Genomic DNA, 25,502 nt, shown 5'->3' with positions numbered 1-25,502 from the left:
AACACTTTCAAAGCTAAATCTAAACACCCAGTGCTTTTTGATCAAGGTGAGAGAAAATATAGAGGGATTGGAAATCATTGTTTAGCTCTGAAATATACCTGTGAGAAGGGGAAAACATGAAAGATGGATACCTCAAAAAAAGGTAAAATATATTAAACGAAACATGCAAATCAAAATGAAAGAGATGTAAATAACCTCCTAAGAAGTTTCATGTTATATTGCCAACAAATCTGAATCAAGGAAAGAAAAGTGAGATTTTTTTTTTTTTTTTTTTTTTTACTACAGAGAAAATCCAGCTCTTAGAAAATTTCACAGGCCTTCAAGATAGAGGAGTCCTTACCCTGTTTTTAGTATTTTATCTAGATTAAAATAAAATAATTGAGGCAGGTTAAGATTTAAGGAAAGTGAGCCATTAACAAAACAAAACCACAGCTATCATTTGATGAAGGCATGTCACATGCTCAGCACAAGACTGCACACCTGCCTCTAATCCTCACACAATGGCAGGTACAATCCCTTAATTTACAGAGCAAGAAACAGACACAGAGAAATTCACCAGGAAAGAGTGAAGTTAGGATTCAAATACATGTCTTTGCTCTGTCCATTATACCACTCTATCTGCCTCACAATAAAAACAAAGTTCTCATGATGAATTTCACATTTTTAAACTCACTTAACTCAAACAGGAATAATCTACAAATTATATAAGCATTCTAACAGTTACCTATGGTATGACCAATTATGTTTAATTTTTACTTCCCTCCACTGTCACATACCACTTGATTTATATGTAGATACGAACATAAGTTTAAACATTTATTAATATAAATTTCATGTTAATATATTAACTGTATATTTCATATCACGTGCATTAGTAATATATTAATATATTTATATGAGTTTCATTTATATATTGATATAAATACAAATTTCAGGTTGAAACGACAGAGACTGAATACAACCTAACTCAACAATGGAAATTTACTATACGAAATTCAATGTATCTGAACAGCGTTCTGGAAACAACACCTCACCCTCCAGCGGTGCTGACACAGGAGACTCCCTCATGGACAACCCTTGCTTTAGAGCTCCTTCCACTGATTCATAGCTTCTTTTGAGACTGATTTCATGAGCTGTTCTTGGACTCCTCGTCCCTTCTCGGGCATTCTTAATATCTGCAGGACATAGACACAAGAATTGCTCGGACAGAGCCCAAGGCCTGTTGTATGGTAAATAAGTTATCTTAAATTTCATAATCTCACACAAAAAAAATATAAAAACTGGTCTTAATCTACTATATACATCTGTGCAGACGCCATTTATAAAAATGTTTTCATTCACTCAAATATATTTATTGAGTGTCAGGCATAAACTAGGCTTGCAGATACGGTTAACAAATTAAGTCCCTTCCCTCGTGAAACTTAGCAGTAGTGGCGGATACAGATAAATTACCAGGTGGTTACACACGGTAAGCGGTACTATGGACAGTGGGCTATGAGAATGCTGGAAGGGGATCCTGACATCTGAAAGCTCAGATCAGGGTCACTGAACACAGCACTGCGGTTCACGAAAGTCACTGTTGACCGAGCCAGTGTGGACACAGTGGGCAAAGGGGAGATTCACACCCTAGGTGGGATAGCGTGAGATTTCATCTCACTACTCAGAACAGCATGCAATTGAAAACTGAAACTTAAGGATACACCTAAAGATAAATGCTTACATACAGACAGACATTAAAATAGTTATATTTAAGCAGCATTTAAATTCAATACTCTTTCTAGGATTATCAGACTATTATCTACTCCTTAATTCTTAACACATAAAATAGGTACCCCTTTAAAATAAAAGTGATTCTATTAAAGTTAAACAAAGATTCTTTTCCTAGGCTAAATCAAATGACCACAGCTGGCGATGTTAGCTACCACTCAGGGCACACTTACTATGGGCTCTGCACTGTTAATCACTTTTCATTGACTGTTTCAGTTAATTTTTCACAAAAGTTTCACGAGAAGTACTAGTATTAACCCTTTTTTACATTACAGAGAGGAAACTTGGGCTCAGGGAAGGAAAACTAACTTTTCCAAAGCAAGCGTGTAGGGAACCAGACCCATGTCCTTAGTCACACATTACAACACTGGCTTCAGTGTGGAGATGCAATACTTACTATCGTAAGATAAGATGTGTCCACTTTTGCCTTCATAAATAACATGGCCTTTGGATGCAGCTTCCTCTCGGCCTTTCTCAGGACTGCTCTCTTCAATGGACAGTCTAGAAATGGGTCCCTTTACCAAAGCCTCAGTTGGTATGCCAGCCTGGGACAGAGCCGGGGTCCCCTGTCATCAATTCAAACACAGGCACCACAAGCGTCACTCGAGTTTACAGGAAACACAGATGCTCAGAAAATGTAACCTGCCACACCGAGAGTCAGAGCAAGCCATGTCCTCAAATAAGAAAGGCCAGCACATGACGGGAAATCAGACACACGTTTTATAAACGTAAAGAAACACTGTACCTTGGTCCTTGAACCCTGCCATACAAAACTTCTTAAAATGCCAACAGGTATATGAGTTGATGAAGCTTTCTTCCCCACCTCAAAGTCAAACCTCTACGAAGGTACTTAACTCTCAGAAACAAAATGTGTCTTAAGGCCTAAAATCACGCAAATGTAATAAACCTTTTACAAAATCTCTAAGAAAAATACGTCAACAAATTCAGTTTTAAATTAAAGTACCACGACCTTCTCTCATATTGTGATAAGAGGGAAAAAGAGCTTTCAGTTACTAAACTGTCTGCTGGGTTAGACCTCTGGCCATCAATAAGAGGGGACAGAAAACTCAGATGCCCCCGTGCTGTGATGTGACTCAGCTTAGGTTACGTCATCCGCGTTTTCACCATCACTAGTCCTCTTCTGGGTCGCCTATGGCCACGGTTCTTGTTGCCCTTCCTTCAAGGGAAGCGTTCATGGAAGCTCACGTGTAGAACACTTTGCAAAGTGAGCTGCCTGAGTTGCATGGGAGAGGGGAGCCAGCCCAGCCCACACGCACTCCGAAACTCAGCGTTCCCGTAACTCCACTGAGGCCACTCTGAACCCACGTGTCCCTGCAGGACAGTGACGGGGTCCACGCGGCTGCTCGTGCAGCCGAGAGGTGAACTCGGTGGTGAACACCCAGAAACCCTCACACGCTCTTTGGAAGCGCTCATGTCACGCGGACAGACAGATTTGAAAATCGACAGGCAAAGCCCAGCCGCACCTGATCCAGTTCATTCTGTATCCAGTTTGGATACTGGAGCGAAAATGAAGAAGGAAAAATAAGATGCATAGGCCATTTATTTTTCTTCTATTTATATTAAAGTGTTTGCTTATTCTGAAAACTAACATCAGGGGACTGGATAACTTTGGTCAAATGTGAAAGGAGAGATCTGAGGAGTTAGTGTGTAACTTTCCAGATCACTACACACCACATGCTCTATAACCATGTTTCAGAAAGAAATCACTGGACTCTTGTTAAAATGGAGATTCTGGGACTTCCCTGGCGGCGCAGTGGTTAAGAATCCGCCTGCCAAGGCAGGGGACACGGGTTCGAGCGCTGGTCCAGGAAGATCCCACATGCCGCAGAGCAACTAAGCCCGCGAGCCACAACTACTGAAGCCCACGTGCCACAATGACTGAAGCCTGCGCACCTAGAGCCCGTGTTCTGCAACAAGAGAAGCCACCGCAGTGAGAAGCCTGCGCACCGCAACGAAGAGCAGCCCACGCACCGCAACCAGAGAAAGCCCGTGCGCAGCAACGAAGACCCAACGCAGCCATAAATAAATAAATAAATAAATTTATTTTTTTTAAAAAAATGGAGATTCTGATTCCATAGGTGTGGAGCAGGGACTGACACCTCTGCGTTATTCTAACGAGTTCCCAGGTGCTGCTGCTGCCCTGGGGCACACTACACTCGGTCAGCAGGGTCCTAGCGCTGGCTCTCGAATGGGCGCTCGGCAGAACCCCTGGAGGGCTGGAGAACACAGACTGCTGGGACGCGGCCCCCACGGGTGAGACTGCAGGAAATCTAGGGCAGGGATTGAGCATTTATACGCCTAACAACTTCCCAGGTGACACTGCTGCTGCTGCTCTGCGGAACAAACTTTAACCACCACCGTCCTAGGGAACAGAAACACCAGTCAAGGAAGAGGAACAGAACAGAAAGCTTGTGACAGGCACACGCACAAAAGCACAGGATTCTGTTTACAGTGAATTCCCAAGATAGAATTTTCCTTTTCCAGATCTACATTAATAAAGAGGCTAAGGACTGTTTTACATTTCAAACTAAAATTAACATCTAACTGAGGAAAAGAAAGACCTTTTATTAATCAAAATCGGCACCTTAGCCTAAAATTAGAAGAAGATACTTGACTTCTGGTGCTTTTGTCAACACCATCCATATTTCCTGAGACTACAGACCTTCCTTTTCAGAAGGGGCAAAGCAAGCAAACAATTTATAATGATCTTCCTCTCAATTTCTATTTAAGCTGAACACACGGTAAAAGCTTTGCCAGGAAGACAGTGAGAGTTACATCAATTAGAACTTGTTTCTTCTGCCAAGTTGCAAATAATCGACCTTTTCAAATGAACCACAGTACAGATGATATGGCTTGTGGTCGAAATGATCACATTACTGTCTCTCTGCAGACGGTTTATAGATCTGAGGTTTATCATCACTGAGACCCTGTTCCATAACCCAGAACAACGAACAACATAGTCACAAAACTACTGCTAGAACAGCCAACACGCTCGAGACATCACTTCTGGTTTTCTCATGAATGAGCACAACTAACCTGGGTGATAGAGCCCCGGAGGGATGGGATGCTCTCCACAGAAAGTTTGCTGGAGGGAGTTCCCCGAGTTATACTTCCTTCTTGAATGGCTCCTGTGGTACCTGAATAAAAACAAAATCATTAGCGAATCACACCCCTGCACCTGCAAAAAACAAAAAACAAAAAAAAAACCAAAAAAAACCAAGCAAACAAAATCAGCCCCTACTTCGAAGAGCGGAAACAGCAGCACAAAAAGAATAGTTTTTGTTTTATTGAAATGTACTTTTAAAATAATTCTCCAATTATGAAAAAGGATTGTAGAAATATGAAATTTCAGTTTTTAAATCATTTTTATACAGAAAGAAAACTTACATTTAGAATTTAAAGGCTCTAATTTAAGAGCCCATCATCATTAAAACACATTAATGACTTCCTTTAACATATTTATTGGGGACCAGAGTTTAGTATTTCTGCCAAACAGCATATTTTACCTCTGACCACTCCTTCATGTTGGGCTCTGACCAATAAACCCTCAGGTTGTGAGTTCTGGCTTCGGGGAGAAAACTCTTCTTGCTTGATGTAGGGCACAGTAGCTACGGACCAAAGCAAGAGAAAGTGAGCTCAAGTGCTGAATCCCTGACTGTGACGCTACAAAGGCAGAGACGGCCACGTCCTCCTCACTGACCTGGCTTGGCGGCCTCCTGCTGCCGTGGCAGTCCCAGGGAGATGGAGCCCGCCGAGGGCTTCGCTGCCTCGGGAGCATAGGAGGCCTGATTAGGAGAAGGCAAGTAAGTGCCGGGTGTTCCCTAAAAATAATGTTAAAGGACTAGAATAACACTGTCTTTTCACAAGGTCAACTATATATTTAAGGTACATGTTTCTGTTTATAAAACTTACCACTCACCCCCCCCACCAAAATTAAGAATAGGTATTTGTAAAACAAGAAAATCCCTGACACAGGATTGGTTTAATTTTAAAAGTTTTTAAAGGGAGCAAGATATGTCTTCCAAAATTACCATAAATTTTATGAAGATAACATGCATTACTAACAAATTACATAAGTAAAAGCACTTAACCATACACGCAAAATGTAAGCTACTATTATTAACAACATTATCCCTCGTAAAAATGCTATGGGAGAGAAGCACCAATGAAAATGGTGGAGTAAGGACTTCCAAAAAACCCTCCTCCATAAAGGCAACCAGAAAACTAGCAAAAATTTTAAGAATCAGCCTTTTAAGAACTCTTTTCCAACCCTTTAACCAAAGGCTTGTAGAAATCTGGGAGCATTTATTCAAGAAAATTGGCAGAACCCAGGTAAGAACCATGAGCTCTGTGACACTTGGACTTGCTCTGCTGCCGCTCCCACGCCCCCCACACCCCCACCCCGCCAGCTGTGTCTCAGCCTTGAGAACCCACAGCCCTCAATCATGGTGAAAACCAGCAGTCCAGCAGACAGCACAAGGGAAAGAATGGGGTTATCATTCCCAGGTAACTGTCATTATCAGACTGGTCTGACGGTTCTCTGAGAGACCCACTTGCAAAGCTGTCTTTTCTGTCCTGACTGTGGTGGGGAAGAAAGTTCAGCCTTGTCAAAAACAATCAGAGTCAATGGATTAACCTCTCCACTGGCTGAGGCAGGAGAGAACAGCTAGGGCGAAAAAACAGGCTAACCAAAAACCTTAAGAGGAAAAGCTAAGGAAAGAGATATTCATAAGGGATTTGAAAAGCTCCAACATCTTCCTAGGAACCTAGAAGGCCAAGTGCACGTGCAAGGCTGTGTACCTGCCAGGGAAGACATAAGAAGGCCATGTGTTCTCACCGCTGGCTGACCTCAAGGCTCTGAGAAAGCAGGAAGTGAAGACTAAGGCAGAATTGTCCGCTGCCTGGCTGAACGTTGAAGGCGTATCCCAACATACACACACAGAGCCCCTCAGTAAAGACTGGGAAACTTACTCTTTCTGGGCACTGAACTCTCTGTCCAATCACTAGCTGACCGCTAATTAAGCAAATAGAGACTTCAGTGGCCACCCATGACACAAGAATACAGACTTTACTGAATTAGTTCAAATAAACAACAACAAAAGTATACAGCAGCAGCTGCAACAACAAATCCTAGGGAGAAAGGAGAATCTGATTTCCAGAGTTCCACATTATGTTATGTGTTTCAACCAAAAAATTACAAGACATGCAAAGAAACAAGAAAGTATGATCCATACACAGGAGGGTAAAAAAAAAAAAAACAAACAGTGAATAAAAACTGTCCCTGGGCTTTAGACTTGTTAGGAAAAGACTTTAAGTCAGCTAATATAAATAAGTTCAATGAACTATAGGGAACCATGCATAAAGAATTAAAGGAAAGTATGAAAATGATGTCTCATCATATAGAGAATATCAACAAAGAGAAAGAAATCATAAAACAGAACCACATAGAAATTCTGAAGTTGAAAAGTATAAGAATTGGAGAAAAAGAAAAACTCTCAGCAAACTAAGAATATACAGAAACATCATCAATCTGATGAAGGGCACCTATGAAAAGTCTATAGTTAACATACCTACGAGTGAAGTATTGAATGCCTCCCTCCTAAGATGGGCAACAAGCAAAGTATAATCTCTTCACCACTTCTATTAAACATTGTTCTAAAAGTTCTACCCTAACCAGTTTAATAAAACAAGGAAAAGGAAAGGCATAAAGATTGGAAAGGAAGAAGTAAAACCGTCTTTATTTGTAGACAACACGCATACAGAGAAAGTCCTAAGAAATCTACCCCCCCCAAAAAAAACAAAAATAAAACCAAAAAACCCTATCAGAAACAGTAAGTAAATGTAACAGGAGATAAGGTCAAGATATAAAAATCAACTTTTTTCATACACCAGAAAGAACCAGAAAAGGAAAAATTTTAAAATATCGCTTATAAAAACATAAAATACATGATAAATAATCAAATTAACCGATAGTAAAGCTAACAAAACATGTACAAAATCTCTACAGTGAAAATTACAAAATACTGCTGAGAGAAATCAAAGACCTAAATAAATGGAAAGACAAACATGTGCATGGATTAGAAGACTCAATTTTCTTAAGAATTAATCTACAGATTTAATGCAATACCAACCAAAATCCCAGCAGAATTTTTTGTAGGAACTGACAAACTGATTATGTAACTTATATGGAAATACAAGAGACACAGAAGAGCTAAAACAATCCTGAGAAATAAGAGCACTGCAGGACTTATACGACATGATCTTAAGACTTACTATAAAAACCACAGTAACCAAGACTGGTGCTGATGGAAGGACGGGCAAGTAGGTCAATGGGACAGAACAGAGTCCAGAAACAGACCCAAACATGCAAATGGGAGAGAGAAAAGACTTTTCAACCAACGTCACGGGAACGCAGAGCCACACAGATGGGTGAGGCCCATCCTCGCCTCACACTGTACACAGAAATCAGTTTCACATGGACCTAAATATAAAAGCCAAAACTATAAAGCTTTCAGAAGAAAACCTGGGAGAAAATCTCCACAAGCTTGAAACAGGCAATGATTTTATAGAGAAGAAGAACTAGTCATAAGAGGGAAAAAAATGTATATGGACTTCCATCAAAATTTAAAACTTCTACGCATCAAAACACACAAGCCACAAATAGAGAAAAAAAAGTGTGTGTGTGTGTGTGTGTGTGTGTGTGCGTGTGTATATATATATATATATATATATATATATAAAAAACAGAATTTTCACCTGTGATGTATAAAGAACTTCTGCAACCTAATAACTAAAAGGTCCAATAAAAACAAATAATAAGACAGTCACTTCACAATCAGATGTACAAATGGCCAATAAGTGTATGAAAAGTGCTCAACATCATTTGTTATCAGGGAAATGCAGAATAAAACCAGAGTGGAACACTACATACCTACTAGTATGACTAAAATAAAAAAGAATGACAACAGCAAGTGGAACTCAGACTGTGCTGGTGGCAGTGGCACTGTAGAGCCACTCCGCAAAACTATGAAGTAAAACATACATCTACCCAGACATTCTGCTCTCAGGGCCTATACAAGAGAAATGAAACCACACGTCTACAAAGAGCTCAGTATAAGAATGTTCATATCGGCTTTATTTACAGCAGCCAAAAAGCAGAAAACAGCTCAGGTTTCCATCATCAAGAAAATGGATAAACAAATTGGTATGTTCATCCAATGGAGTATTATTTAGCAATAAAAAGGAAGAAACTACTGATTACACAAAAACCTGGACGGGGACTTCCCTGGTGGCGCAGTGGTTAAGAATCCGCCTGCCAATGCAGGGGATATGGGTTGGAGCCCTGGTCTGGGAAGATCCCACACACGGCAGAGCAACTAAGCCTGCGCTCTAGAGCCTGCGAGCCACAACTACTGAGCCCACGTGCCACAACAACTAAGCCGCGCGCCTAGAGCCTGTGCTCCACAACAAGAGAAGCCACCGCAATGAGAAGCCCGTGCACCACGACGAAGAGTAGCCCCCGCTCGCCGCAGCTAGAGAAAGCCCGCGGCGCAACAACAAAGACCCAATGCAGCCAAAAAAAAAAAAAAAAAAAACTAGACGAATCCCTGAAATCATTAATGCTAAGTTAAAGGAGACAGACAAAGAAGAGCACACACTGTAAGACTCCATTTATATCGAGTTCTGGAAAAGGCAGAACTAACCTACAACAACAGAGAGCACTTGAGGCAGTGGAGGAAGAGAGCCTAGGAGGGGCGGAAATGGCCCCCAGCCCAGTGGGGGCGCGGTCACTGGTGATGAACGTCAGTCAACCTGACTGAGGCTTTACAACCAGACCACGTCAAGAGAGAGAGAGAGGCCAAGGTCAGAATAAACTAGGGCTTACCAATCATCTACAATTTAATATTAGAACCTTTAAAATAGTTATCCTCTAGCACTTGAAACTATTCCATCTCCTTTCATGCTACACTACACTTCAGGGCACACGCACCTTTCCCAAGCTAAACCAGACGGGTGCCACCGTCACTCAACCTGGGCACATGACTCGAATAAACTTCCTGTGTGTGGTATGGAATAGAAAGCGACTGCTGCATTTTCAGGTCACTGTCTCTTCATAAATAGACACATTTTTATTTATTAGGACTCTGACAAATTAATATGGGAAGGAGGGACAATTTTTACCAAAGCAAAAAACAACAGGCCATCTACTGGGAAGAGAAGCCCTTTTACCTGTGAGATGGAGCCTCCAAGTATAAAAGACGGTTTTTCTGAAGCCACTGTGGTTTTGGATGATGGGATGAGAGGAGGAGGTGGCCTCGTGGGTCGAGTTGTTGGAAGCCGAACCCCTTCAGGGAGGTTAGTTATCACTTGATGCGGCGCAGGCTGGAGGACTTTCAAAAGGGAGAAAACGTTATTTAAAATAGTCAATTTCCTAGTTTGCGACATTCCACCTATCTCAATTGTTTCTTCAATCACATTTAAACTATTAAGTGCAAGATGTAGTTGAGGATGAACATTTCTATTTTAAATTTCTTTCACTTAAATTAAACCTGTATCCATACTCAGGTCACAAATGGTATTGGTGAGGTTGAAATACTCAACTCCCTGGCAAACCAGAGCTTTCAGGCTGACGTCCATTTCAAACTATTTCTGCTCAGCATATGCAAGTGGCAAACAATTTTTTCTCTCTCTCCATCACTCTTTGGACCTCACAATGGAGGTCAGAAAAAGGGTGTTTGTTAGGAACAGCTGATATTACAACTCTGGAGAATATACAGATTGACTGACAACCAGTTATACATCCTCTTTGCATCCTGCATAATTTGGAAACATTTGCTGATTCTGACTCTCACAGACACTTGAATTTTTTTTAGGGGGGTGGATCTCAAGATTTTTACAAAGTACACGTACTCTTAAAAGAAGGCAGTCAACGTCACAGTACACATGTATGAACACAAACCTCCCAGTGGCCCAGTGCATCTCAACTGAATACAACTGAAGATGGAATGCAGAGAAATTCTGAAACAGCAAGGGCGCATCCTGGGAGTAAACCACGCAGGTCATCACGTGTAGGTCGATGGCCAGCAGCCACGGCACAGAGCAGCGGTATTTACCTGGTGGGACACTACAGCGCGCTGCACTCACATCGGGCTGTGGCGCGGCTTTACTGACTTCTCTCGGAGAGAGCCTACACGCTGATGCTGACCTTGCTGCGGTACTGTGCACCTGTGCTTCCTGTTCTAGAGCACGTGTGACCTCAGCATAAGGCATATAGGCGACTGATTTTCCTATGAAAGTTAAAGTTATCAAAATAAGGGAAGAACCCCATATTAAAATAGTAAGTGTGAAAGGACCAAGCCCACACCATCCAGGGGCAGATCCAACTATACACTACTATCAACATCTAAAATTCCCGGGGGGGAATCCACCCACAGAGAGGTTTAAAAAAACCCTATAAATCTAAATCTTCTGTGTAAGCATCATTACTGTGACCTAATAAAATCCTCAAAAATTCAATTACAATTTTTTCTTTCAAATCACAAAGAACTTCTCTTTCCTCTCATTAGGAGAATCAAGTATTTTCACATGCAATAAAGACCACAGCAGGCAAACATCAGATTATCCAGCCATTCTGTGAATTCAAGTATGGCCTGAATTAGAGGCCAGAACTCTGAGGACTTCAGCTCTTATAATTAGCCTGTTGAAGCCCACTGCTTAATATTCAGAGAAATAAATGTAATCAAGAAATGGAAGAAGGATTTCAAAAGATACAGATCAAAATAATTTTTTAAAGGCTACACAAGCTTATAAAACTATGAATTTTACTGTAGTAATGCTGATGAAAATTATTCCACATAAAGTAAAAACACACATATATATAATTATATATATAATATACAATATTTTCTTTATTTTTAAGTGAATTGACATAGTGTAATTTTGGAAAATAAGAAAAGCACAAAGAAGAAAGTAAAAACTCATCTGTAATCCAAACCACTTTAAATTGTGGCATTTTAATGTCTGCCGGAACAAATTCCCATTCATTTTTTATTCTTTTGCTTACCTAGTCTTACCCATTTATTCTTCCAGATAAATCTAAATTTAAAATCATTTTGAATACTTCCTCCCCAAACAAAATATCACTGGAATTTTCAGTGGACGTGCATTAAGTTTATCTCCTGTATTTATAGGAGACTTGACATTTTATAATGAGCTGTCTAATTGAGGAACCTAGATGTTTTCATATAGGTCATTTTTCATAATTTCATAAAAAGTATTCATAGGTATTTTATATTTTGTGGTGAGGAAAACCATCTGTTTAATACACATGGGAATATATATATATATTTATATATACTGATTACTGCAGATATATAAGAAAGAAAGTCGTAGATTTCTGTATATCAATTCTTTCTGAGAAACTTAATGAACTTTCCTCTTAGCTCTAATAACTTTCTCAGTTAATTCTCTTAGGCTTCCTAGGTGAATAATCTTACCCTGTGAATCATAACTCGTCTTCTCCCTTCAGCAGCTAAACCTCTGGTTTGGTTCCTTTCTTTCTTCCTGCACTGCAGTGAAGTAACACTGGGCATCCTCACAGGCCCTTTCTAAAGAGAAGGTCTCCAGCATTTCACTTTTAAGTGGATGGTTTGTGACTGGTTTCAGATAGAGACTCATCAGCACAATTAAAACATTCTCTAGTTAACTAAGATATTTTTTAAAACCAGAAACAACAACTGTAATGTCAGCTAATAGGAATCTGTACTATGGGCAGAGCACTGTGTATTACAGAAGTATCTCGTTTAGCCCTCATGACTAATGAGATCATTAACACCATTTGACAGAGGAGGAAACTGAGGCTCAGAAGAATCACACCTAACTGCCCAACCAAGGCTGGAGATTTTTCGAAAGCAGTGCAACTCCTGGCCCTGAGCTCTAAACCATCCTGAGTGCAATGGTGTCTCCCTGAGCACTGGGTGTAGAAATTTCAGATGCCTCTGGGGTAACCATCAAGATGATGTTACCCGTTCCTTCTCTGAAGGATTAATATAATGAATTAGATTATTAAGTGTCCTAATACTGTGCAGATTTATGAAATAAACCAACTTTAAAAGAATATCACTTCTCCCTTTCTAGAGAATTTAACATGAGAGTGCATTGCAATATATATTACATATATTCAGTGTCTGATTGTTTTATAATCATGTGGAAAAACACACTTTGTCATAATAGTGCTAAAGAAAAAGGTGAAAATTTAGATGGTTTTAAATATAGCTATTTAAATCATCATGTACTCAGCTGAAAAAATTAAGAAACAACAACAACAAAATAAACTAGATTCAGTTGCACAGAGGCATTGACTCTTATTTTGATTGGATAGATTTTAAAACCTGCGTTAGAATTTCACTTCTAACTCTCTCTCTACATGTGTGAAGTCTGAGTTCTTTCCCTGTGGAAAAAAGGTTTCCAACTAAAGCAGGAGTCAATGTGTGTAAACGTTACTGGAAAATGAAAACAATCTTTCTCTGAGGTTTTTTCAAGCTTTTCTACAAGTGGAAAGGCTTAAGCCACCTGTCTCATTGATATTAAGAGAAGGTGAACACAATCAAACAGGTGGACAACAGGTGCTGCCTGTTGCCTTCTAAAATGAGCCCATGAAGGGAAAAGCCAAAACTGTGGTCCTACCTCAGGTGGACAATACCAGTTTGGTGATGTTTTATACGTAAATCCTCTTCTCACTATACTTACCATCTTATAAACTATTCATTTATATCAAACAGTCTACATACAAGCAAGTTAACTGCAAATATAGAAATGTTATTTGGGAGATTATCCTTTAAGCGAAACATAGGATAGCTATAAATTCAGGAGAGCCTTCAGGCACTTGTTAAATAAATTACTGGATGAACATACTAGCTAGATTAGCTAAAACAAAAGTTAACCTTGGGATAAAATGTAATCAACCATCCCAGTTTGTAAAGAGTCACCCTGAACCAAACTGGTGTCTTATTAACAAACACCTTGGTGTCATATTGATCAAATATATAATGACACTTTGGTTTTAAGACCACTGCATCACTATTAAAAGTAAGGGTACCATTCAGATCTAAACCACATGAATTAACGTGACTGATCACGGAGAAATGCAAGTCACAGTTTGGAGTCTCAGAATTTACGGCTCTAGCCTAGTTCAGTCTCCCCAGCTACCAAATACAACCCATCTCGTAAAGGAGGTCAAGAAAAGAAACTGAGGTCCTAAAGTAACTATACAATACAGACATATTAGAATGACCCAGATATTGTCACCCGAATAATGTTAAGCTTTAGCATGAGTTCAGCAAATACCTTTGAATGTTATTTTTTCTACATTTTAATTCTGCCTTAAAAAATTTATTCTAAATCATTTATGTAAGGAATAGATCAAAAGACTTTTGAATTATTCTATAATTTATCCTTCTCATAATGACAGATTTTCTCATAATTGAAGACAAGCACTTCTGCTAAATCCATTTTTATCCTACTTCATTTAATCATTCCTTTAACATGTAATTACTGAGTATACATTATGTCAATTACTGAGTTAGGAATTAAGGATTCCCTAGAGGCAATATACTAAAAGCCCAAAGGTTAACAATGTTTTTTTTACCTCCATTCAAGAAATATTCATTTAGCACCTATTATACACACAGCCCTGGTGGGTATTAATCACTCTGGTTCACATTTTTAATAGCATACGATTTATATTTAAAACACTAACAATCTGATACGTGAAACTCTAACATAAGAGGTTCAGTGTGTCGTGTAACTAATAAGTCATTACTGGTGTGACAGGGGCGGGGAGCCGGCAGGGTCAGTTAAGCAGCACAGTTTCTCTTTTATATTAAATAGCCCTTGAAATGCATGGTGTTCTACAGCTAATAGCTCTTATCTATGTCAGGTACGACAGTCTTCTGAATCATTACAAAAACTGAAATCATAATCAGAGAAGACTTTAATAGTCTTATACACTAAGCATAGCATACTGGATAGTCCGTAAGTCATTATCAACCAGAATACATGTGCCATTTTCTTCCCATGCCAGAAGAAGTTACTAAAATTTAGAAATCGCTCCCTTTTTTCTTTTTTTAAAAGAAACTGGGCTTCCCTGGTGGCGCAGTGGTTGAGAATCTGCCTGCCAGTGCAGGGGACACGGGTTCGAGCCCTGGTCTGGGAAGATCCCACATGCCACGGAGCAACTAGGCCCGTGAGCCACAACTACTGAGCCTGCGCGTCTGGAGCCTGTGCTCCGCAACAAGAGAGGCCGCGATAGTGAGAGGCCCGCGCACCGCGATGAAGAGTGGCCCCCGCTCGCCGCAACTAGAGAAAGCCCTCGCACAGGAACGAAGACCCAACACAGCCAAAAATAAATAAATAAATAAATAAATTACCAGAAAGTAGCCTATCAATGATTAACATTTAAAAAAAAAAAAAAAAAAAAAAGAAACTAAGTGTATCATGTACCAACTAAAAAGAGCACGCACAACTCAAATCTGTCACTTGAAATAAGTGACGTACAACAATAACAGTACCTTCATGGTATCTGTCACACTATGCATATACGAATATACTACTATTACTTATTATATCGTACATAAAATGATGCTGAGCCATGTCTTATAAAACAATACTGAATGCTCATTCTTTCTTACAGGTTGTAATCCTGGCAAGGCAGAGATATAGCTAGATTAGACAGACAGATATATCATTTGCACTGTACAGATGAGAAAACCAAAACTGAGAAGGTCAAGTGGCTTGCCCATGGCCAGAGCGAGGGTAAGGCAAGGTCTGACTAGCTATATGCTACACAAAGCTGTCCCCTGTCGTATCAGAGATTTAGAATGTTACTCTGATTTGCTTGGAGGACAGGACAATTCTCACTCTGAAAACTCCGATGAATGTAGCGTAAAGCATGGCTTTTATGCAGTCATCCAGCATTAAGGTGAATATCAGAAAATTCACATTAACAACAAGACTACTGAAAATGTTACTGTCATTCCTCTGTGGTCAGTGATACTGGCCTTCTTTAGCTTAACTGAGGTCAACGTAAAGGTTTTACCTGTGAGGGACAAGCGCCATAAATCAAGTTCCTAAGCGCTCAGGACACTGCAGCTTTGCTTCCCACCAGGAAAGCCCCCTGTGGCGCCAGCGCTGCCTACCTTCCCACTCTCTGCTCGGGCTCTTGGGGGCGCCGCGCGGGCTCGCAGAGCTCCTGCGCTCCAGGTCCATCTGCTCCTGCCTCTGCCGCTGCTCCTCCAGAAGCGCCGACTCGTGCATGGCTTTGATGTGTCGCTGGTAGAGGGCGAAGCCGCTCACTGGAGTTCCAATCGGTATGTTACATGGGGTGCAGGAAACCTACAGGAAGAAGAAAATCTAAATATGCCAATGACCAACAAAATAGTAATTACCATCTGTGGCAAGTAATGCTTCTTTCTGTAATATGACTGCTTGAAGTGATTTTACCGTTTTTTAATCAAATCTTCAAGCATAATGCTTAAAATGCTAAACAATTACTTTCAGATCTGAACACAAAATAAATCCCAAAGTTGTGGTAAGAGAAATCAAAACAGAAATCACAATATTTCCATTTGCTTTTAACTCATGATGTTGAGTCCCTAGTGGCTCAGGCTTGGGTCCCACCCTCCTCTCTGCCCTCTCACAGGTGCTCACACCCACTTCTATGGATTTAAATGTCACCTGTATGTTAATGGCTCATAAACTTCTATTTCTAATACATTTTCCTCCAAGTTCCACACTCACAGACTGCCTACCTAACTCCACTTGGATATCTCAAAGCACCTCAAAACTTATATTCAAAACAGAACTTTTCATTTGCTAAACTCAATGCTTCTCCTACAGTGATTTCCATCATACGAAACAGAACCACAGCAGCTTAAGCCAGAAACCTGGCAGCCACCCTGGACTCCATCTCCTCTCTTCCCACAACCAATTCATTAACATACCAACATACCAATTCTCTTCAGGACGGAAATGAAACGTCACCTCTTCAGACAGGCCGTCCCTAACCATCCAAAACATACTGCAAACCCCCTCCCTCTCTTTCACAGGACACAGCACTCGCCACAATTTGCAATTAGATGCTTGTTTTCTCTGCTTCTTTTCTGTCTCTCCCACTTCATGAAGGAACCCAAGCTGCTTTGTCCAACACTAAATAAACATTCCCTAACTCAGTCCATCACTTCATGAACACAAAAGAGTCCTGGGAATAGCAGAGATCTGACTCTTTTAGAACCTATTATCTAAAGACTTCCAGAGTTTTCTCCGCTGCCATAAGTAGGGTTTTTCACTGCACCCATAATACACACATAATTTTCTTGCCTTTGTGCTTTGGCTTATATGTAAACATGGCTTTCTTCCTTTTGCTATAAAGCGAAATGAACTGTTTTGGTCCAACCAAAACATTATTTCCTACATGGAGTCTTCTTTAAGTGTCTCTTTAAGAAGGAAGCTCTCCTTCCTCTGAATCACCCATAGTATATTTTTCAACCTAAGAGAGCATCACATTTTAATTCTTTTAAATTTTTATTATGATTTTTTTCTATGTCTTATTATCAAGACCAATCGCTAAATTTTCTGAAGTCAGAGATCATGATATTCCACACAGCATTAAAAATGTTGTCTTGAACTAGGCAGACAATCAATAAATGTCCATTTGGGTAAATCAATGAATGAGCAAATGCTTAATGATTTTTTTGGTGAGCCTATTTATCATAAGCACACACTTAACTTTCACATATTGTCATGTGAGACGAAATAAATTTTTATCCTCTGAAATAAACCAAGAGCTAGAACATAACTAAGTAAAAGATCAATACCCAAGACTGGAATTCAGGATCAAAAGGGAGTCAAACTCGTAGAGATTAATAAGGTAAAATGTAAATAAAATTAGATTTGGAACTGTATACTAAAGTTAACCATAACCTCTATAATTTATTCTAAATATTCAAAACCCAGTTATATACTTATTCTACTATTGTCTTATAGCAAAACAAAACAAACACAGAACTTACTAACATTTATGGCTAGAGCACTATATTTCTCTTTTTTCCTTAATTGGAAATGACCATTTCAATCAATTATCACGATGAATCCATCTGAAAAAGCAATGTATCCAACAGATGAATGGATAAATAAAATGCAGTGTTAAAATGGAAGAAGAATCGGATTATGTGCTACAACATGGATTAATCTTGAGGACATTACGCTGAGTGAAATAAACCAGCCACAAAAAACCAAATATTTACTGTATGAGTCCACTTATGTAAGTAGCCAAATTCATAAAACGGAAAGTAGAAAGGTGGTTACCAGGGGCTGGGGGAAGGGGGGGAAGGAGAGTGATGGTTAAATGGATATACTTAACCCTACTGAACACTTAAAAAGAGCTAAGACGGTAAATTTTATGTTATGTGATTTTTTACCACAATTTTTTAAAAAAACCAAGCACTGATTAAAGAAGAGAAGAAATGTCTCTAAAGGTCTTTGTTTTCAACACCTCTTACTCACATTGAAAACTTACCATTGGCGGGATGACAGCAGCTCGATGCTGAAGCTGTGGCAGGTCCAGTGGATTTGGTTTTATTGGGGACGAGACCAGTATAGATCCAGTGGGGTTTAACAATGAAGGTTTTGAATCCACAGGAAACATTCTGCAAATGCAATTTAAAAAGATAAATTAATATATTCTTATTTAAAACTTTAAACATACAATCACCATAATTCCTTCTAAGTTAACATGTACACACACACACACACGCACACACACACATCACATTAACCTTGCATATCTGAACAGTCAGGAAAAAAATCTACAGTACTAATTTTCTAGGTAAAGAAGCCTAACGTTGCTTTATAGGTTGAAATTTATCTGAATTTAATCATCTGCATCTAACCAACAGAACAGTCTGAACAAGGGCCATTATAAAAAGTTAGGTCCTAATTTATCATTAACATAGGTTACAAACTATGTTACCTGTAACAGAATGTTTTTCTAGGATCACAGAGTATTGTTTTAAAACATTTGAATAAACCACCATCATTTTAAAACCAAGAATTTCACCCAAAATCCCAGACTTCTGGTTTCTCATGAAAAATGGGAAGAAATGGCACCGCAGAGGCAGCACTCCCATGCAACAGCGGGCTGAACTTGCAGGGCTGCCCTCCCCACCCAGCCCGTGCTCCCCAGTCACAGCTCTGCCATCTCACACTCCACCAGCTTCACTCATTTTCAGGACATACACTTGAGTTTAGGACACCCAACGTATGAACTGGGGAAATTATATCAATACCTTACAGGCTCCATCATATTTCCCAGTGTTGTCAGTTACTGGGGAAAGATGAACATTTTAAAAGGTATAAATTGGTAAGAAAATTAGAATGTGTAAAAGAAAACAATTTACATATTACACAAAGAATAAAGATAATATTAAAGATATAGAAGACAACTGAAAGTGTTATTTTAATAGTTTGGAAGTGAAGTAAACTTTAGAGTATCATCCACAGACCACTGTATATTTATAAGGAATTTCAAAATTTCACAACTACTGTCACGGTCATCTCTTAGGATGCTCCTCTCCTGTAAGATTACTGCCATCATAATTTTTCCTTCATTTATAAATTTATAAATAAGTTACCGATAAAAAAAAAAAAAAGTTACTGAAACCAGCAGTGCGAAACACAGGTAACTCTTATTTTAGTTGAGATATTTCAATAAAGCAGGCTTAAAAAGGGACCACACAGCTTGAATCCATTGATGTTTACTCTAAAGCCTGGGACAATTAAAATCTAGATTACTGTGACATGAGAAGAAAAGAGGGCTAGAATCTTCAATTTTCTGAAAACCAACGGTTAAGTAGGAGCCTTATATTATTTCAATTCTTGTTGATTAAAATTCTAGTATCTACCATATAAAAATCTCTTTGGAGAATCCATCACTGTTATGTTCAATATTATTCTAGTACCAAGTCCCATTCTAGAATATGTAAGATGCACAATATACTGGTTATGGACTGAAAGCACAGTGACACCAGGACACACTATGGAAGCTGAGCTCTGAGCAGAATCTGGCTGTCTCCTGAGAGCCTCTTTCTTATTAAAAAGGGGAAAAAAAGAAAAACAGAAACAAAAACCAGAGCTGAATTGGGTTTCTGGTTAAATTACGTTTTAGTCTAATTCACTTCTAGAATTTGCACCAATCCAACATTCTACTGTGATTCTAGGTGATTCCATTGCTTTCAAGGAAAAGGAAACACCCAGGAAATTAAATATATTAAAGAAGTTGGCATCTACTCCTGCAAAATATGTATTTTTTTACAGTAATTTTTATAAAAACCATTAAGATTATATTTGCATATTATTAATTTGACTAAAAGTACTTATAAGGTAATTTGTATTGTACCTGATATTTTGAATTGCAAATATGAATAACCTACAGTTTTAACTGATACAAAAAAGTGATCGTTATATAATGACCACTAAGTTGAATCTTGATTACGCTTTCTAACACACTTTCACTCCAGTTCCCATCTTCGCCCTCAGCATCTCTCACGTGTCATGTGCAGGCCCCGCAGGCCCGGCTTGAGGCTGCTCGGTCTGGGGGCAAAGCTGGAGCCGGCGCCCCCCCACCTCCACTTTCACCACCACATCACACGGCTCTGCCACAGAAGCGGCTCAGGCCACAGCTCTGTGAGCTGACAGCCCCTTCTCTGCTATCATATGGCACGCATGTAACAAGTGATGTAGAAAGAAATTAAAATCTTTCTCATTGAAGAATAATGATCACCCAATTCTTTTTGGTTACTTAATCAGGTGAACAGCATCAGAACCCAACACTAAAAGCAGACAGAGGGACTTGCCTGGTGGCGCAGTGGTTAAGAATCCACCTGCCAATGCAGGGGACACGAGTTCGAGCCTTGGCCCAGGAAGACCCCACATGCTGTGGAGCAACTAAGCTCGTGCGCCACAACTACTGAGCCTGCGCTCTAGAGCCCGCGAGCCACAACTACTGAGCCCGTGAGCCACAACTACTGAAGCCCGTGCACCGCATCAAGAGAAGCCACCACAATGAGAAACCCGCGCACCACGACCAAGAGTAGCCCCCGCTCGCCGCAACTAGAGAAAGCCCGCGCGCAGCAACGAAGACCCAACGCAGCCATAAATAAATAAATAAAGAATTTAAAAAATAAATAAATAAAAGCAGACAGACTCTCTCACTTGCCAGTATTTCTACAGGAGTAACCTCAGCAGCCAGCACCACCCTGGGGTTCAGTCTGCAACCAACAGAGTAAAGAGCAGGAGGAGGTCAAGGAGGGAGCCTCACCGCTGCCTCTCGGGTTCCCCGTCCACATCCTCGTCGGCACTGCATGTGGCACTGGAGTCGTGGTCAGAGGGGAGCTCGGGCCTTGGGGCACTCATCTGCTGGGCCACCCCTAGGTCGTCGTCTCCAGGCTCCGGCTTCTCGCTGCTTCTCTCCAGGTCTCTGTCTTTGGGGTCCCCTTCGACTCTGGAGGGACTGCTTTCTGGCATTTCAACATCCACAGCGTCAGCCTTGGCGGCCGAGGGGAGGTCCAGGGCGGAAATGCCTTCAGCCCCGCGCTCCTCGTGCTCCACATCCATCGGCTCTGCTGTGTCCACTGCCATGCTGTCGTTCGCCTGGGTCTCCACACTGTCATCCTCGGCTGCTTTTGTGCTCGCAACTGCCGGCGAGGGAGAGGCCCTGGGCACTGCGTCGGGTGTGGCCTCCAGCTCGGCCGCAGGCTCCGTGGTCCCTCGAGGAGGCGCGTTTTCAGTGCTGTCTTCGCCGGGCTTGACAGCTTCAACTGGTGAAGGAGAAGGAGCACTTTCTGTATCAGAACTATTTTCAGCACCTTAAAGATAATGATACAGCATAAAAATCTGATAATGAACACGTGTCAGGTGGTGACAGAAGCCAAGCTTGAAAGTACTTGTTTAGGATGAATTATCCTCCTTTGATGACCTCACTGAAGTATTACAGCCATTGAGAAAACTAAAGTTTTTTCATAAGTAGAGTATGAAAGGGAAACATCAAATTGTCTTGGCCTTCAGAAATTGAAAGCGTAAAAGCTTTTAATGTCTAAAAATAATCCATATGAAATTTGAAAAACAAAGAAAGATAGAAAAACAAAACTAAACAAAAAACATTCCTATAAATGATAACGTTCTGGTTTATTTCTACCAGCCTGTTTCTGTGCTTTTCTTTTTACCCAGGAGAGCTAACACTAGAACAGCACCATCCAATAGTAACATAATGCACATTACATCTGTAATTTTAATTTTTCTGGTGGCCATGTTAAAAAAGTAAAAAGAGAGACAGATAAAATTAACTTCAACAATATATCTTATTTAACCCAGTATGTGCAAAATATTATCATTTTAAATGTAACCAATATAGAAACCTAGTAATAAGATGTTTTACCTTTTTTGGTACTAAGTCTTCAAAATCTGATTGTATTTCACATTTCCAGCACATCTCAATTTGGACTACAGTCGTCCCCTGGTGTCTGCAGGGGACTAATTCCAGACCAACCCCCATGCCCCCACCACGGACACCAAAATCCACGGATGCTCAGGTACGAGATGTAAAACGGCAGCATGTGCATACAACCTATGCAAAAGTATCCTCCCATATCCTTTAAATCATCCATAGATTACTTACAATTACTTGCAATACGTAATACAATACAATACCAATGCTGTGTAAATAGCTGTAAATACAATGTAAATGCTATGTAAATAGTTGCCACTCTGTGGAATTTTGCTTTTGGGAACTTTCTGGAATTTTTTTCTGAATATTTTCGACCCACAGCTGGTTGAACTGCAGGACCCTCAGATAGAGGGAAGACTGTAATCACATTTCAAGAACTCAATAGCCACATGTGTGTCTAGTGGCTACCACATTAGACAACAAAGCTCTAGAACAATATCACATAGATTTTTTAATTTATCGTTGTAACACTGGTCTTTCCCATCATTTGTACCATTTCATAAATATACTTTTAATGCTTTTTGACATCTTTACCCAGATATCTCAAAGGAATCACAAATTCACTATGTCCTACTCTGGACAGGTATTCAACTCTCCCAAGTCCCAACTCAAGTTCTTTTTTAGTGTTTAGTATCCAACAAACAAACCAGGAACCTAGGAGTCACCTTTTAAACACTCCTCTCATTTGTCCCCATATCGTGCCTCAATGAGTCTCATAGATCTTCTAAAAATATCCCTCAAATCCAGCCATTTCTGTTCAACTTCACAACTGCCACTCAACTCCAAAACCAACTCTTCTGACCACCACCCCAGACCATTCTCTACAACAAGGCCAGAGTGAGTTTAAAAGCCAAATTTTACCAAAACTCACTCACACAGTCTCCCCCTCCCTCCCTCTTAGAACACCTCATGGAACCTCACTGCTCCCAGGATAAAGTTCCAAACTCCTGAGCGTGGCCTTGCTGCAAGCCTCCAGCCTCATCTCGAGCCCTGCATTCTCTGTGTCCCATATCACTGGCCTTCTTTCAGTTCTGTGAATGCCCCATGCGTCCCCCACCACATACTTCATACATTCTGAACGGCTTTCACCTACTTTTCCTCCTTTGGATATTAGATCAAATACCACATGCTTAAAAAAAGCCTTCTATCATTTCTTTAACAAAGTTGAATTTTGCTACTATGGCTCTTACAGCACATGTACTGACTACAGTTACAACTTTACATTTATTCACAATTATTTGATTCCCTGCTGTTGCTCCCACTAGGCTGTAAATACCATTAAGGGCAAGGATCATATACTTTGTTTATCATTTAAGTCCTAGAGACAAGCACAAGGCCGAGTGCCTGGCACAGAGCAGACTCAAACATTTACTGAAGTAAAAAGTGAATGAATGGCTGTGAATGTGTCTTTAAATTTACTTCACCTTTCCTCTAATAGTGGATCCTTGGGCTACTTCCAACTTGACACTGCTATAAATAGTTACACAGAGATGTTCACTTCAACATTAAGTTTTCAATTATTTTCTTAAAATAGACTAGAAGACAACATAAAACTTTAAATCTCCCTAAAATTAATATACATATCTCCAAGGAGAATCCCAGCGGTTTGTAAGAAAACTTCTTAAACTACATAGACCAATTTATAATTTATATGAAAAAATAAGTCCCTGAGAAAATCCAAGAAAATTAGAAAAAGCATTAGCGTGAGAGAGACTTGCCTCTCCAAATTCTTAAACTTACTATGAAGCCAATGTATTACAATGTGTTAGGAACTGCCAGAGAGACAGACAAAATAAATCAGTGGTACAGAAGATAATGTCTAGGGATAGCTCCTAAAGTATGTGAGAAATTAATATATGCCAAACGTGATACTTTAAATCATTGGGTAAAGGATGATATTTAATAAGCTAGCTTTCTCAGAATTGGTTCTCTGTCTGGAAGAAAAACTACACTATGCAGAAAAATAATTCCAAATGGAATAAAGATTTTTAAAATTCTAAGAAGATAATTTAGTACAAGATACAAATAACCTCAGGAGGTATGGAGAAATATTTTAAGCAAAACAGGAAACTCTGAAGCCATAAATGTATTATTTTTACATAAAAAACAGTAAAAAATAAAAACTTAAATGACCATATGGGAAAGAATACTTTTCATGCCTAACATAGTATTTAAAAACTCTGAATGAATGAAAGAGTGAATTTGTAAATATGTACCTAACATCCGCCATGCAGGGAGCTGTTTGAGGTCCTGGTGACACTGCAGTGGGAAAAAGAAATTACTCTAATGGGGCGGAAATTCTAGTGTGAAACAGACAACGAACAATAAACACATGACATGTCAGGTGGTAATAAGCGCAGTGATTAAAGAACAAAATTGGGGCCCAGTGGGTACGGAGGCATTAGAGAGCTAATGTGACATTTCAAGAGGCCCGAAGGAAGCGGGGAAGCTCGTTCCAGGCAGAAAGAGTGACACGTGGAGACGCCCTCCAGCGGGGGCTGCCTGCCCAGGAGCAGCGGAGAGGACAGTGCGGTCAAAACAGAGGGAGGAGTCACCTCGAACCTGTCAGAGCGGCCACTGCGAAAAAGACAAGAAGCAACGGGGTTGGTGAGAACGCGGAGAAAAAGGAACACTCATGCACTGTTGGTGGAAATGGAAATTGGTGCAGCCACCATGGAAAACAGTAGAGGTTCCTCAAAAAATTAAAAATAGAACTACAATATGATTCAGCAATTCTATTTCTGGGTATTTATCTGAAGGAAAAACAAACAGCAACTGGAAAAGATACATGCACCCCAACATTCATTGCAGCATTATTTACAATAGCCAAGATATGGAAGGAACCTAGGTGTCTATCAATGGATGAAAGGATAAAGAAAATGTGTGTGTGTGTGTGCACGCGCGCGCGTGTGTGTGTGTGTGTGTATGTGTATCTTGCCATTTCTGACAACATGGATAGAACTTGAGGGCATTATGCTAAGTGAAATAAGTCAGACAGAGAAGGACAAATACTGTATGATCTCACCTACATGTGCAATGTTAAAAAAAAAAAAAAGCATAAACAGAGAAGAGACTGGTGATTGTCAGAGGCAGGCAGTGAGGGGTGGGCAAAGTGGATGAAGGTGCGAACGATACAAGCACCTAGTTATAAAACAGT

General features: G+C 40.0%; 1 protein-coding gene across 22 annotated transcripts in view; it reads right to left on the bottom strand.

Annotated features, from left to right (window-relative positions):
• Positions 1–25,502, bottom strand: part of NCOR1 (nuclear receptor corepressor 1) — a gene marked incomplete at its 3' end in the record, with an annotated part of 145,681 nt that overhangs the window by 26,397 nt on the left and 93,782 nt on the right. For 19 of the 22 annotated variants that reach the window (XM_082374037.1, XM_082374041.1, XM_082374043.1 and 16 more), the window contains 9 exons: positions 21,161–21,707; positions 18,362–18,491; positions 15,984–16,179; positions 10,018–10,178; positions 5,489–5,609; positions 5,295–5,396; positions 4,825–4,925; positions 2,165–2,333; positions 1,035–1,175 (listed from right to left, as the gene is read on the bottom strand). In XM_082374037.1, coding sequence (XP_082230163.1) covers positions 1,035–1,175; positions 2,165–2,333; positions 4,825–4,925; positions 5,295–5,396; positions 5,489–5,609; positions 10,018–10,178; positions 15,984–16,179; positions 18,362–18,491; positions 21,161–21,707 — 1,668 coding nt within the window. The remainder of the gene's footprint in view (positions 1–1,034; positions 1,176–2,164; positions 2,334–4,824; positions 4,926–5,294; positions 5,397–5,488; positions 5,610–10,017; positions 10,179–15,983; positions 16,180–18,361; positions 18,492–21,160; positions 21,708–25,502) is intronic. The other 3 variants (XM_082374028.1, XM_082374027.1, XM_082374024.1) reach the window with 2 other exon arrangements.

The sequence above is a fragment of the Balaenoptera borealis genome (assembly GCF_965194805.1).
Source record: "Balaenoptera borealis genome assembly, chromosome: 20".
Taxonomy (NCBI): Eukaryota; Metazoa; Chordata; class Mammalia; order Artiodactyla; family Balaenopteridae; genus Balaenoptera; species Balaenoptera borealis.
Note: the sequence above shows the minus strand (reverse complement) of the source record. Positions and strands in the feature narration are given on the sequence as shown.